At 38.7% G+C, this 15,345-nt stretch overlaps 1 protein-coding gene across 1 annotated transcript in view; it reads left to right on the plus strand.

Moving 5' to 3' along the window:
• The window catches only part of EFCAB5 (EF-hand calcium binding domain 5), a 94,973-nt gene that overhangs the window by 42,315 nt on the left and 37,313 nt on the right, over positions 1-15,345 (plus strand). The window contains exons 7-9 of the mRNA XM_018063990.1: positions 79-149; positions 12,524-12,679; positions 14,648-14,747. Of these exons, the coding sequence (XP_017919479.1) occupies positions 79-149; positions 12,524-12,679; positions 14,648-14,747 (327 nt within the window). The remainder of the gene's footprint in view (positions 1-78; positions 150-12,523; positions 12,680-14,647; positions 14,748-15,345) is intronic.

The raw sequence follows: 15,345 nt of genomic DNA on the forward strand, positions 1-15,345 counted from the left end.
GAGTACTATAATATGAATATAAAATGTGAATGTGTTACAACCAAACTAACTATCAAATAACTTCTGTTCAATAATTAGAAACATGCTGTCTACCAGCAGATATTGCTGACTCAATGAAACCAAGATTGAACAAAACAGAATTTATACAAGTAAGCAGTTACATTATTCATTATTTGAATCAAATTATTTTGCAGGTCTCAATCATCTTTTGGTGGATGTCATACATACAGTAACTTAGAATTAAACAAATGAAAGCATAATAGCTAATTTGGGGCTTCCGAGGTGGTACTAGTGGTAAAGAACCACCTGCCAGTGCAGGAGACGTAGGAGATGCAGGTTCGATCCCTGGGTCAGGAAGGTCCCCTGGAGGAGAGCATGGCAATCCACTCCAGTATTCTTGTCTGGAGAGTCCCATGGAGAAGGAGCCCGGCAGGCTACAGTCCATAGGGTTGCACAGAGTCAGACACAACTGAAGCAACTTCACGGGCAGGCAAGCAATAGCTTATTTTATCAATTCTCAGATGTATACTTTAAAATATTTCACTTCAGTTCAGTTGCTCAGTCACGTCCAACTCTTTGCGACCCCATGGACTGCAGCCCACCAGGCTGCTCTGTCTATCACCAACACCCAGAGCTTGCTTAAACTCATGTTCATTGAGCCGGTGATGCCATCCAACCACCTCATCCTCTGTTGTCCCCTTCCCCTCCTGCCCTCAATCTTTCCCAGCATCAGTGTCTTTTCCAATGAGTCAATTCTTTGCATCATATGGCCAAAATATTGGAGTTTCAGCTTCAGCATCAGTCCTTCCAATGAACATTCAGGACTGATTTCCTTTTGGATTCAATGGTTTGATCTCCCTGCATTCCAGAGGACTCTCATGAGTCTTCTCCAGCACCACAGTTCAAAAGCATCAATTCTTTGGCCCTCAGCTTTCTTTATGGTCCAACTCTCACATCCATACATGACTACTGGAAAAACCATAGCTTTGACTAGACAGACCTTTGTTGGCAAAGTAATGTCTCTGCTTTTTAGGTTGCTGTCTAGGTTTATCATAGCTTTCCCTCCAAGGAGCAAGTGTCTTTTAATTTCATGGCTGCAGTCACCATCTGCAGAGATTTTGGAGCCCAAGAGAATAAAGTCTGTCACTGTTTCCATTGTTTCCCCATCTATTTGCCATTAAGTGATTGCTGGGGCTCCTGCTAAGTTGCTTCAGTCGTGTCCGACTCTGTGCGACCCCATAAACGGCAGCCCACCAGGCTCCCCCATCTCTGGGATTCTCCAGGCAAGAACACTGGAGTGGGTTGCCATCTAATAAGTGATTAAATTAAATTAAATCAGCAACTCCTGGAAACTTCAGCAATTCTTATTCCTAATTTTATAGATGAAGATACTGAGGTTCAGAAAGGTTAAGTAACCTGTACAAGGTCTCACAGTGAGTGGAGCTGGAGAAATTAGTATTCAGGCCGTTTGCTTCAAAGTCAACACAAAATTATACTTGATAAATTATGATTTTATTGTAGTGGAATAAGCAAAAGAAGCGGTTTAATGGTACCAGGGTCCTATTTCTTCAGCCTGCTTTTATATTTTTTCATGACTTCCCTCTAATTCCCCTTGTTTTTCTGAGTACCAGAGTCAAAGTAACTTTCTCCTCCACTCCTTCACCCTTGCTTCATGGACAGTGATGACTGTGCACTAAATACAATTTCAAGATTCTGTATGAAGGATTTCTGGAACCCTTGAAATGATTATCATGTAGACAAGAACTTGGCCATCCTGTCTCTATTATGTTCTGATTTCTTAGATTCTGTATTTGAGTATTTGGTGTCCATTAGTCACAGGCCAAACTAATGGCCAAAATTGTTTATATATTCTCTGTGATCCAAAGCACATACTCTGAACCACCTACTGGTTTAAACCTCACTCACCAAACCAGTATTTCCCCTGCCTCAAATCAACCCAGGACCAGATGCCAGATAACTGGGGACAGCTCCTGTGCCCCCAAATCTACTGGGATTATTCAAATTGCCAGTCCTAAACTGTTTACCCTGCCCTGCCTTATCTTTCCTGAGCAAACTCCAATAAAGACTCTGTTCTGGACCAAGGGGGATGGTGGAATTAATAGAGAGGTTGGGATTGGCATATATACACTATTGATATTATGTATAAATAGATAACTAATGAGAATCTATGGACTTCTCTGGTGGCTCAGGGGTAAAAAAATCTGCCTGCCTATGCAGGAGACGTGGGTTCGATCCCTCGGTTGGGAAAATCCCCTGGAGAGGGAAATGGCAAACCAATACAGTCTTCTTGCCTGGGAAATTCCACAGACAGAGGAGCCTGGTGGACTACAATCCATAGAGTCGCAAAAGAGTTAGACATGACTTAGCAACTAAAAACAAAACAAAATATTCCTTCGTATGGACAGAGCGCACTTTATCCATTCATCAGTTGGGCTGTTTTCACTTATTTTATTATTGTAAATAATGCTGCTATAAACATTTGTGAATATATTTTCCTGTGAGCGTATGTCTCAGTTCCCTTAGGTATATACCTAGGAGCGGAATTGCTGGTTCATATACCAACTCTATGTTTAACCTTTTAAGGAACTGCCAGACTGCTTTCCACGGTGGCTGCCTGCCCTGTTTTACATTCCCACAGTGAACTCCACATCCTTGGCAACACCTGTTATTCTCTGTTTTGTTTTTTTTGTTTGCTTTGTTTCATCGTTTTGTTTTTTAACTATAGCCACCCTGTGGGGGTAAAGTGGTAGCTCACAGTGCTTTTGAAATGCTAAATGGCTCTGAAGGCTAAAATGACACCGAGCATCTTTTCAGGTATTGGAGACTTGCATATCTTCTTTGGAGAAATGTCTACTTGTATCCTTTGACCATTTTTAAATTGGGTTATTTGTCTTTATTATCGGGTTATTACGGAGAAGGCAATGGCACCCTACTCCAGTACTCTTGCCTGGAAAATCCCATGGACAGAGGAGCCTGGTAGGCTGCAGTCCATGGGGTCGTTACTAGTCAGACACGACTGAGCGACTTCACTTTCACTTTTCACTTTCGTACATTGGAGAAGGAAATGGCAACCCACTCCAGTGTTCTTGCCTGGAGAATCCCAGGGACGGGGGAGCCTGGTGGGCCGCCATCTATGGGGTCGCACAGAGTTGGGCACGATTGAAGCGACTTAGCAGCAGCAGCAGCAGCAGCAGCAGCAGCATCGGGTTATTAAAGCTTTAATATTGTCTATATATTTTATATAATCCAGATATATTTGACAATCCCTTGTCAAGTATATTTTAGAAATATTTTCTTCTATTCTGCTGGTTATCTTTTCATTTTCTCTTCTTTTTAAAAAAGTTAGTCTCCTGTCCTCACTGTTGCATGTAGGAATTTAGTTCCCAGACCAGGGATCAAACCTGCCCCCTGCAGTAGAAGCACAGAAAGTTCTAACCTCTGGCTTGCCAGGGATGTCCCTCCTTTCATTTTCTTGATGATGTCCTTCAAAGCACAAAATTTTTAGTTTTGATGAAGTCCAATTTGTCTATTTTTTTTCTTTTGTTGCTTTTGCTTTTGATGTTATATCCAAGAAACTATTGCCTAATTAAAGATCATAAAGATAGGCTCATATATTTTAGAGTTTTAACTAATGTATACGTCTATTTAAATGTCTGATCCTTTGAGTTCATTTTTGTGTATGGTGTGAAGTAACAAAACTTTTTAAGTATTTGATAACTTAAAAAGGCAAAAAATAAATAAAGGTATGAAGAAGCTGTTATACTGTTCTCTATATAATAAGATTATTTAATATAATGTCTGTTATGTAATAAGACATTTTATAAGCATATACAGAACTTCAGTCCCTACAGTTACCCTGATTTAGTTTTCAAAGACTATTGATCAGACTTTATCATAAACAGGCCACCAAGAAAACTTTGTAAGTTTCAAAAACTAGAAATCTGATGTTATATTTTCTTGAAAGTGAAAGTCTTTCAGTCATGTCCGATTCTTTGGGACTCCATGGACTATACAGTCTATGGAATTCTCCAGCCAGAACGCTGAAGTGGGTAGCCATTCCCTTCTCCAGGGGATCTTCCCAACTCAGGGATCTAACCCAGGTCTCCCACATTGCGAGCAGATTCTTTACCAGCCGAGCCACCAGGGAAGACCAAGAATACTGGAATGGGTAGCCTATCCCTTCTCCAGCAGATCTTCCTGACCCAGGAATCAACCCAGGGTCTCTTGCATTGCAGCTGAGCTACCAGGGAAGCCCATTTGTTATGTAATAAAACTGGAAAATAAACAGTTTTAAAATTATGTAAGCCCAACCATTTTAAAATTTAAAAATACTTTATTTAGTAATTATTGGGTCAAGATCTTACATCTAATTGTATGGAATGCTACTAAATATTTACTCAGTTGAGAAATTACAGTCTTAAAACTTTTAAAAAATATAGTAGGGTAAAGAATTTTAAAAGCACAGATAAACATAAAAATAGAATAACAATGTATATATTCCCATAACCTATTAATAGGATTAATTCTTAATAACACCATGGAATACTTTTTTAAGGAAAAATTACTTGATTTTGTAAAAATTATCATGACTAAACAAAAAGTATTCAAACAACTCGTAAAACTGCAAAGATGAGGATTTAAAATTTTTCATAAATTTCTTTTTAAAAATATTTATTTATTTATTTGGCTGCACTGGGTCTTGATTGCAGCATGTGAACTCTTAGTTGTAGCATGCAGGATCTAGCTCCTCAACCAGGGATCAAACCTGGGCCCCCTGCATTGGGAACACAGAGTCTTAGCCACTGGACCACCAGGGAAGTCCCTATAATTAATTTCTTACCCAGAAATAACCATTGTTAGTCTTAGATGAACATCATTTAAAACAGCTTTATATTTTTTGTCTCAGTAAATAGAGGGACATATAATGTGGATGTCATAAATTTTGTTATAAAATTTTAATTACTTTAAATTAAAAGTATTTAATTATACTTGATTCCAACAGAGGAAAGAGAAACTAAAGTATAAATAAGAGAATTATTGAAATTGGACATATCATCAGAAAAATTATTCTAATATCACTCTAAGAAAAGGCAATATGATGAAGATCAGGAAAGGTTACAGTCACTTTTTAAATCACATATTTCAATTACATAAAATAACAGTTGACCCACTACTATAAAAGGTGAAGGGTTTAATATTTCCTCATGTCTTCCTATCTTTTTTTCTTTTTATGTTCCCCAAGTTTAGTTTAGTTTTTTCTCTTGGCTGTGCCCCTCAGCTTGTAGGATCTTTAGTTCCCTGATCTGATGTTGAACCCAGGCCCCAGCAGTGAAAGCACCAAGTCCTAACTGCTGGACTCTCGGGGAATTCCCCCAAGTTATTTTATCCAGATTTACATTATTTACTTTTTTTTCCTGTAATTATAGTTCCGATAGTTGATTAATCTTAGTCTAATATCTAAATGGATTTAAGGTTCACCTCCTGTCTTTTTACAATGGTTTTTCTATTCCTGAGTTATTTATTTTTATTTATCTCTTAATTGGCTAAATTTCTTGTAAAGTTGTTTTCAGGAAGGTCACAAGGGTACTATATTTTCTGACTTCTTTTATGTTGAAAATGCCTGCATATTGCCTCTGAAACTGTATTTTGAATGAATATACTGTATTTGGATCACCTTTTCTTTCCACCTCAAAACAATATAGACATTGCTTAATTATTTTCTGGTATTGGATGTTGTGAAGTCTGATGTCAGTTTTATTTCCTCCCTTCATTCATTTAAATTAATTCAACAATATGTACATATACACATACATACATATCATATATGAATACATATATGTATATAACCATATATGATATTTGTCTGTTTGTGTGTATATGTATATATGTATGTAAGTCCACACAATTAAAGGAGAAAATGGGTAAGGGTGGAATATATATATATATGTGCTGTGCTTAGTCGCTCAGTCGTGTCCGACTCTGCAATCCCATGGATTGTAGCCCACCAGGCTCCTCTGTCCATAGGGATTCTCCAGTCAAGAGTACTGGAGTGGGTTGCTATGCCGTTTTCCAGGGGATCTTCCCAACCAGGGATTGAACCCAGGTCTCCTGCATTGCAGGAGGATTCCTTACCCTCTGAGCCACCAGGGAAGTCATTATATATATGTATGTATATACACACACACTTAATAGTAACTTTCAGCATTCTATGTAATACCTTTGTAGATGTATATATCTATATATATGTGTGTGCATATGTATATGTGTGTTTATATAAATAAAATATTTTTTAATGAGTGGTTTGGGCTAATAATAACAGTTTTTCTGACATTTCCCACCTTCTCCTAAAATGCAAGTAGCACATCTTAAGGTGCTTTATTTAGAGTGAAGAGCTATTACATCAACAGAAACCAAGGAAGTGTTTCTTATATAAAATATTATTGGATATATTTAATTATATGATCAATAAATCACTAAGACATGACATCAGACAAAGAAGTAGTGTTTAGAACACCTAAATTTTTATTGAGGTAACTTTAGTTTATAAGGTTCATGTATAACATGGATGGAATATATGCTTTTAAAGAGGTGTGTTTTAAAGTTATTCTGCCAGCATTCAATGAAACTGAAACAAAATGAAATTATACATGTCGGCTATTACACACAGGCGCCACCCAGTGGCGATACTATGCCACGCAATTGCCCCTCTAATTGTTTTAATGAGCAGTGTAATTTGCCTTCAGGTTGCAGCATGTTTGGAAAAAATAAAGAGTCACTGAGTAATAATTACTGATAATATAGAGAAGAAGACAAATGGAGAGAATGAATGGCCACATATACTTCCATATTCACATCATTTTTCTAGCATTTCTGTTTTCTGGTGGGTAAATGAACAGATGATAAATCTTTTTGTTGACCATAACCTCTCTTTTCATCTATTTCATTTTATTCATCATTTCATCATTTTCATTTTATTCCAGTAAGTGAAGACCAAAAATAGCTATTTTAGAATATTTACTTCTAGTTTCTTACTTCTTAAGTATATACTATTTACTCTCTGTGCTAGAACAGAGCTCAAATTTCGAGTTGTATTTCTTACACTTAAGGATCAAATAATGCATTGTTGTATGGGAGTGTGCCTGTGGGTATAGGCAGGCATTTATGTCCATGTGTGTATGTGTGCGCACATGTGCATACATACACTGGATGAAGCCAGAGAAGGGTACAGGGAATGAAAGAATCAAAATAGAAGCAAGTTAAGGATGTGCATGCGTGCTCAGTTGTGTCTGACTCTGCGGCCCATGGACTGTGGCCTGCCAGGCTCCTCTGCCCATGGCATTTCCCAGACAGGAATGGGTTGCCATTTCCTCCTCCAGGGGATCTTTCTGACCCAGGGATCGAACCCGAGTCTCCTGCATGGCAGGTGGATTCTTTACCTGCTGAGCCCTTGGGGAAATCCCCAAGTTAAGAACACATGCCACAAAAAGACAATTACAAAGCAATGAACAGGTGTGAAACATTGTGAGTTATACTATTATGTTTTTATTATGGTGCTGAGGGATGCACAGTAGAATAAAAATGAGACTTCAGTGGACCAGGATTCGTGTAGGAAAGTTTTCTAGTGTTCATGAGTTTTAAATTTCTTCTACTTAAGTATCTCTGCCTTGTAGCTCCTTACTTTAGAAAGAACGCTAAGAACAATGCTTTAAATGTTTATTTATTGACAAGAACAATTTCTTTTGAATTTTTATTTTCTATTGGAGTATAGTTGATTAACAATGCTGTGTTAATTTCAGGTGTGCAGCAAAGTGATCGGGTTTTACATACACGTGTGTCTAATCTTTTTCAAGTTCTTTTCCCATTTACATTGCTACGTATACATAATATTGAACAGAGTTCCCTGTGCCATACAGTAGGTCCTTGTTGGGTTACCCGTTTTAAATATAGCAGTGTGTACATTGACAGGAACAATTTTAAATGTAAAATGTGCTAGTTTATTTGAGATTGTTTTGATTATAAATGAATATTTAGACTCATAAGAAATGTATTTTGGGAGAGTGTCAAGTTCATTTTAAATTCTCAGAGCACTCTGGCTCCCATGAGACAACTCTTCCTAGGAGGCAAAAGTTAACATTTGCATCATTTTTATGGTGAGTTGTTCAAGTAGGTATTGTGCTCCCTATACAAATTTTAAAAGGAACAGTTTTTTTTTTTAATTTATTGGAGTATAAAGTTATTTCACAGCACTGTGCTAGTTTCTGCCATACAGCAAAGTGAATCAGCCATATATATACACATATCCCCTCCCTCCTGGATGTCCCTCTCATCTAGGTCACCAGAGAGCATCAAATAGAGCTGCCCATGCTATACAGCAGGCTCTCACTAGTGATTTATTGCATTCATAGCAGTGTACACATGTCAATCCCAGTCTCCCAGCTCATCCCACCCTCCTCCCCCGCTGGGTATCCCTACACTTGTTCTCTGTGTCTGAGTCTCTGTTTCTGCTATGCAAATAGGTTCATCAGTACCATTTTTCTAGATTCCACATGCTGTATGAACCCACCACTTCTTCAATGATAGACAGCATATATACTGTGTATTTCAATATTCTCTGGTTCTTTCTTGCAGACATTTCTGAAGTGTTATTTACTACCAAAGCTTACAAATACAGTTTGGAAGTTAATACCTAACATAGTTTCCAAACAGTTTCTTACTGTTGCTCTCAGGTCACCCACTTCGTGAACTCCCCTGTATGTCTATAATTAAATGTGTGAATCCCAAGGCTATAGAATGTAACAATAACTGCTGCTGCTGCTGCTGCTGCTGCTAAGTTGCTTCAATTGTGTCCGACTCTGTGCGACCCCAGAGACGGCAGCCCACCAGGCTCCGCCGTCCCTGGGATTCTCCAGGCAAGAACACTGGAGCGGGTTGCCATTTCCTTCTCCAAGGCATGAAAGTGAAAAGTGAAAGTGAAGTCACTCAATCGTGTCTGACTCTTGGTGACTCCATGGACCACAGCCTACCAGACTCCTCCCAAACGTGACATTTACCTCATCCTCAACGTCGTGATTTTCCTGTCAGAAATGAAAAGCCTAGAATTCATTATGTTGGGATCCAGTACATACAGATAACGTGCCTGAGCACAGGTCAAATGGTTGACAGCCCACAAAGTGATTAAACAGAAGGGTATTAGTAATCATATTCTTAAATTCATCTAAGCAGTTATGTCAGGATTTATGGATATTAATTGGTTCGTTCCTTGGGAGGATGTAAAAACACAGAGGCTACAATATGTTTTCACTTTTTCGTTTTTACAAGAGACCCTGGCAGAATGCTGTAATTGTTCTATTTGGAATTTGGTATGTAGTTCAGTTGGCCTCTGGTAGTCTTTCATGTCATATACCCCAGGCTTACAGAACATGCTCATTCAGAAAATCCATAGGCTATAAATCTAGAATACTCAAATGTGTCTTGGAGGAACAGTTAAACTAATTCTTGACTTGATAGCATTCCCACAGCCAGAAAATGCATATGGCTTTGAGGTCAGTTCCCAAAAGCTTAATCCAAAACAAGATGAATCATTTTTTTTTTTCCTCTCTCTCTATTTTTGGCCATGCATAGCATAATGGATGGAGAAGGCAATGGCACCCCACTCCAGGACTTTTGCCTGGAAAATCCCATGGACGGAGGAGCCTGGTAGGCTGCAGTCCATGGGGTCGCTAGAGTCAGGCACAACTGAGCGACTTTACTTTCACTTTTCACTTTCATGCATTGGAGAAGGAAATGGCAACCCACTCCAGTGTTCTTGCCTGGAGAATCCCAGGGACGGGCAAGCCTAGTGGGCTGCCGTCTATGGGGTCACACAGCGTCGGACATGACTGAAGTGACTCAGCAGCAGCAGCAGCATGACCAGAGATCAAACCTGTATCCCCCCATGGACCACCAGCAAAGTCCCAACAAGAGGAATCTTTTCATGAATCAGTAATTTTTATTTCAGCTTTAGAAGACAGAGCCACAATATTGCCAGAAAATATCAATTATTCAGTAATTCTACCTTACCAGTAATTTATTTTTTTATTTTTTGTTTTTACTTTATTTTACTTTACAATACTGTATTGGTTTTGCCATACATTGACATGAATCCACCACGAGTGTACATGCATTCCCAAACATGAACCCCCCTCCCACCTCCATCCCGACCTTACCAGTAATTTAGAAAAGTATCTACTATTCAAGAAAAATTGACTGAGGACTGAACAATAGGATCTTAGAATACTGGTATAATTAGGACCAGTTTCCCCAGACCATCTAGTTCAAACTTCAGTGAGTTTGAGCAAAAGAATCACTCAGAAAACTTCTAAAAACATAGATTTTAGGTCTCACCCCAGAGTTTCTGATTCAGTAGGTTTGGAGTAGGGCCCCCAAATTTTCAATTGTAATAAGTTCTCAAGGGACCACACTTTGAGAACCACCGATCTCGTTGGATTTTTCTTTTTAAAATGTGACTGTCAGCTGAGAGGACTTTTATTTTATAAAGAAAACCTTCTCCATCAATTTCTTTACCTAGTTCAAAAGGAAACGAGACTTCAGGGAACTTAATGCATGAAATACCTATGCTTCGTTTATATAAAGGAGCCTCTCCATGACCCAGTGAAATAGCTACTATGGTAGCTATTAAGAAACAAATTAAGGAACTGTAAAGTCCAGTGACTCAAGGTGATGGTTGTTGTTTAGTCACTAAGTCGTGTCAGACTCTTTTGCGACCTCATGGGCTGTAGCCTGCCAGTCTCCTCTGTCCATGGGATTTTCCAGGCAAGAATACTAGAATGAGTTGCAAGTTCCTTCTCCGGGGTATCTTCCCTCATCCTAGGTTACTCAGCCAGTAAATATAGGAACTGAGCTTTGAACCCAGACAAAATGTGAAGTCTTAACCTGTACACTACTCTGCTTCCCAAGGCAACAAATGAGAACTTAATTGTGCTCATTAACCCATCAAGAAGCTGTTAAGGAAATGAAATATTTAGAAAAGCTCCTTTGCTCTGCTTAAAGTTTTCCTCTTTTGATCTCTAAGCCAGTTGAAGGATGGTTTATGGTTCACTAATATGGATTCAAGTCATATTTCTTACATAATACATCCTAAATTTTCCTAGATGATATTAAAGAGGAAATGAAATATGGAAATCTAGCTATGGAAGCAGGGTCATTCTGTACAAATTTGGCTACCTCTTTGCTTGGGGCAGAGAAAGAAGTGGGTTAACACTTAAAGAGGATCCCACTGAGAAACTCACTGAGATACTTATAGTCAAGGATAGAACAAGATTGTAATGTTCCTGATCTATCAAATTATCAGAAATCTGAAAAGTAATACACATTGATGTTGAGGCTGAGGAGAAACGACCACTCATAAATTAGTTGTGGGAGTGCAAAAGGTGAGAGTGAAAAAGGATATACAAGCCTGATGTCAAAACCCACCAAAAAATACAGAAAGTTTTACCTTCTTTTTATTAATAAATAGTTATTTGTTTAGCTGCACTGGGTCTTGGTTGTAGCACACAGGATCTTTAGCTGTGGCATGTGAGCTCTTATTTGCTGCCTGTGGGATCTGTTTCCTTGATCACGGACTGAACCCAGGCTCCCTGCATTGGGTACTTGGAGTCTTAGCCACTGGACCACCAGGGAAGACCCCAGATGCATTTACCTTCTAAGCGAACAATCTCTCGTCTGGAATTCTATTCACCAGGCCTCAAGAGGTATAACCTAAGAGCATAGATATTCTCAGATTCTACACTTTCAAAGGAAAAAACAAATCATAGACAAAGGATTTGTTGTCATCATTTAGTCTCTAAGTTGTGCTTGATTCTTTGCGACCCCATGGACTGTACCCCACCAGTCCTATGTCCATGAGATTTTCCAGGCAAGAATGCCAGAGTGGGTTGCCATGCCCTCCTCTGGGGGATCTTCCCAGCCCAGGGATTGAACCCATGTCTCCTTCATCTTCTGCATTGACGGGTGGATTCTTTACCTCAGAGCCGCCTGGGAAGCCGTCCCCGTCCCTTGCACGCCAGTAATTAAATGTAGCCAGCCTTGGAAAACGAAAACACATGCTCTTATATCCCCCACATCAAAAGAAAAACTGCATTCCATTTGAAGAACTATTCATTTACTGGCCACATTTTATGACTGCTGCTGTTTCATACCGTGAGGTTAACAACTGCTCCCATATAAGACTGATGTGACCTAGAGGGAAATTGTTCCAACTGTGTGTACCAGTCTATGGTGTATGTAACTGCTCGATGGTGTTGGGGACTGTATTGATCCCCTCTCTCTGCAGCACAGCCAAAGAACAGCATTAAGTTGAAAATGCTTTATCTAAGTGACAGCAGATGATATGGAAAAAATTGCAGCCAATAATTGCACGCACATCAATGGAATCCTTGGGGGAAAAAAATCCAAGTGAAGAACACGGTTTTTAACCAATCACTTATCCTCTTTTTCTCCACAGCTCATCTCTTTCCACATTGCAGGCTTTAAAAGTGAAACATTTGAGAAGCTCCTTAAGCACCTTTGCCATTGTGCGGACGAATTCAGGGAGGTCATAAAAACTGACATGCGGAGACAGATGTTTGCTGAGCTCTTCCTGCATTGTGACCGTGGGAAGGTAGGAGAAGCCTCTTAAAGTAGTGCTTCTCACACTATCTGTTGTGAAGGACCAGTCTTTAGGTTGTTGATGGTGATATTTTTAATATGTAGACTGATAATGAAAATGGATTACTAAGAGGGAAAAAGGAAATAAAAATACAATCCAAACATATTCTAATCTAAGAGCTATTAACAAACACAGGGAAGTAAATTACTGATTTATGTTTAATTTTTTTTGTTTTACCAGTTCCTACAATTTCTCTTGGTTTTCCCTTTGACTTTTTTTAAAAAGATTTTTTTGATGTGAACCATTTTTTTTTTAAGTCTTTATTGAATTTATTGCAACATGGCTTCTGTTTTATGTTTTGCTTTTTGGCTGTAAGACATGTGAGATCTTAGTTCCCCAACCAGGGATCAAACCTGCACCCCCTGCATTGGAAGGCAAAGTCCTAACCACTGGGCAATCAGGGAAATCCCTTCTTTTCAACTTTAATAAATAGCTACTGATTAAAAAAAAAAATACAGTCCACATTGTGTTACTACCAGATTCAAATCTGATTTATTATCAGTTACTTTCTCAAGTTGCTATAGCATTTTCTAGATGCTATTCTCAATTCCTACCTTTCTCATCACACACAGACTGGTACCAGCTTGCAGACTACATCTTGAGTGGCACTGCATATGACTTATAACTTGTCTCTAAGTTTCTTTCCCATTTTTAAGAGTGGGTTGCTTACGATTTTTTTTTTTTTTAGCTTAGGATTCTCTATGCTGGTGTCTTCCTAGAGAAAAGAGCTGCTTTTCTCTTTGGGGAATAGAAAGCCTACCACATTTTATTCTGCTTCTTAAAAACAAGAAAGGTTTATATCAAAAAGTATTTCTAGGAATAAGATTTGAAAGTGAAAGTCACTCAGTCATGTCTGACTCTTTGTGACCCCATGGACTGTAGTCCATGGAATTCTCCAGGCCAGAATACTGGAGTGAGTAGCCTTTTCCTTCTCCAGGGGATCTTCCCAACTCAGGGATTGAATCCAGGTCTCCTACATTGCAGGTGCATTCTTTACCAGCTGAGCCACAAGGGAAGCCCAAGAGTATTGGTGTGGGTAGCCTATCCCTTCTCCAGGGGATTTTCCTGACTTAGGAACTGAACTGGGGTCTCCTGCCTTGTAGGCGGATTCTTTACCAACTGAGCCATCAGGGAATTTAGGAATGCACTATTGTGCCAGGACACCAAATGAATTTCCAAAAATAGATTCCAACTTTACTGAAATACATTTGTTTATGAACATTATGCTTATTTGTTTGTATCCCCATATTCCTGAAAAGATTTTACGAAGCTTATGTTATTCAGTCACTTAGTCATGTCTGACTCTTTGTGACCCCATGGACTGCAGCCTGCAAGGCTTCCCTGTCCTTCACCACCTCCTGGAGCTTGCTTAAACTCATGTCCATTGAGTCAGTGATGCCATCCAACCATCTCGTCCTCTGTCATCCACTTTTCCTCCTGCCTTCCATCTTTCTCAGCATCAGGGTCTTTTCTAATGAGTCGGCTCTTCACATCAGGTGGTCAGAGTACTGGAGCTTCAGCTTCAGCATCAGTCCTTATAAGGGAGCTTATAAGAATAGATAAAAAGCAACAAAAGAACATAGATTTTTAAAAGTAGGATGAAAGAAGAAAAAGAGGATACTATATGAAGTTGGGAACAAAGCTGTAAATGCATACCATAATGACCTAAATATTTGTTCTGGATTGTCTGAAGATCTGAATGTAACCTCTTAGTAGTGAAAGTGAAATATGACATATTATGGATTATATGACACAACAGTGTGTGAAACACACTATTGACAGTGTTTTAAGATAAGTATGAACTGGAGCTAAGAAGGTGCAGAAATTTGGGTATAAAAAGTATAGTTAGGAATTTCAATATTCCATCTACATAAAAGTTTCAAATCTCATGTAACAACTGATTGCCAACTTTCTGCTTAGGTAGGGTTTTTGGATCGTCAGAGGACATTGGCCTTGCTGGAAACATTCTATGACCGAAGTTCAAAAGTGCTCAAAGGTATACTCCGAAACCCAAGACAATGTAAGTGCCACCCAGAGGGAGTATGCTCAAGCTGGAGTGAAGCAGTACACGGATGTGATAAAACAACATCATTCTATTACCATGGAATCCCTCCATATACCACCTCCCTTAGATCATGATGGCTATATCTAGTTGTTCATGCCATACAATGGTAATTACCATTAGCATCTAGTTGAACTAGATGTGTTTTTCACTACTGTGCAATACTAAAAGTTGTTAAGTCAGAATTGAGCTAGAATTCCAGTGAAGGGATGCTTTAGTGACAACCTGAATGTTTTGGAAATTAAGTTGGTAATGGTAATTCCAGTTTTAATGTCCAACTTAGAATTCTAAGATTTCTAAGAAAATTGTTTTTTTCTACCAGCATTTTTTTGATTGAAATAAAATTGATGTACAATATTATGTTAGTTTCAAATGTACACAATGATTTGACATTTTTATATGATAGGAAATAATCACCATGATGAATCTGGTAGCATTCTGTCCCCCTACAAAGTTATAATGATTGACCATATTCCTTATGCTGTATATTATTTATTATTTAGTAATATGACTTATTTATTATATAACTGGAGGTTTCCATGTCTTAATTCCCTTC

This window comes from Capra hircus, chromosome 19 (genome assembly GCF_001704415.2).
Source record: "Capra hircus breed San Clemente chromosome 19, ASM170441v1, whole genome shotgun sequence".
Taxonomy (NCBI): Eukaryota; Metazoa; Chordata; class Mammalia; order Artiodactyla; family Bovidae; genus Capra; species Capra hircus.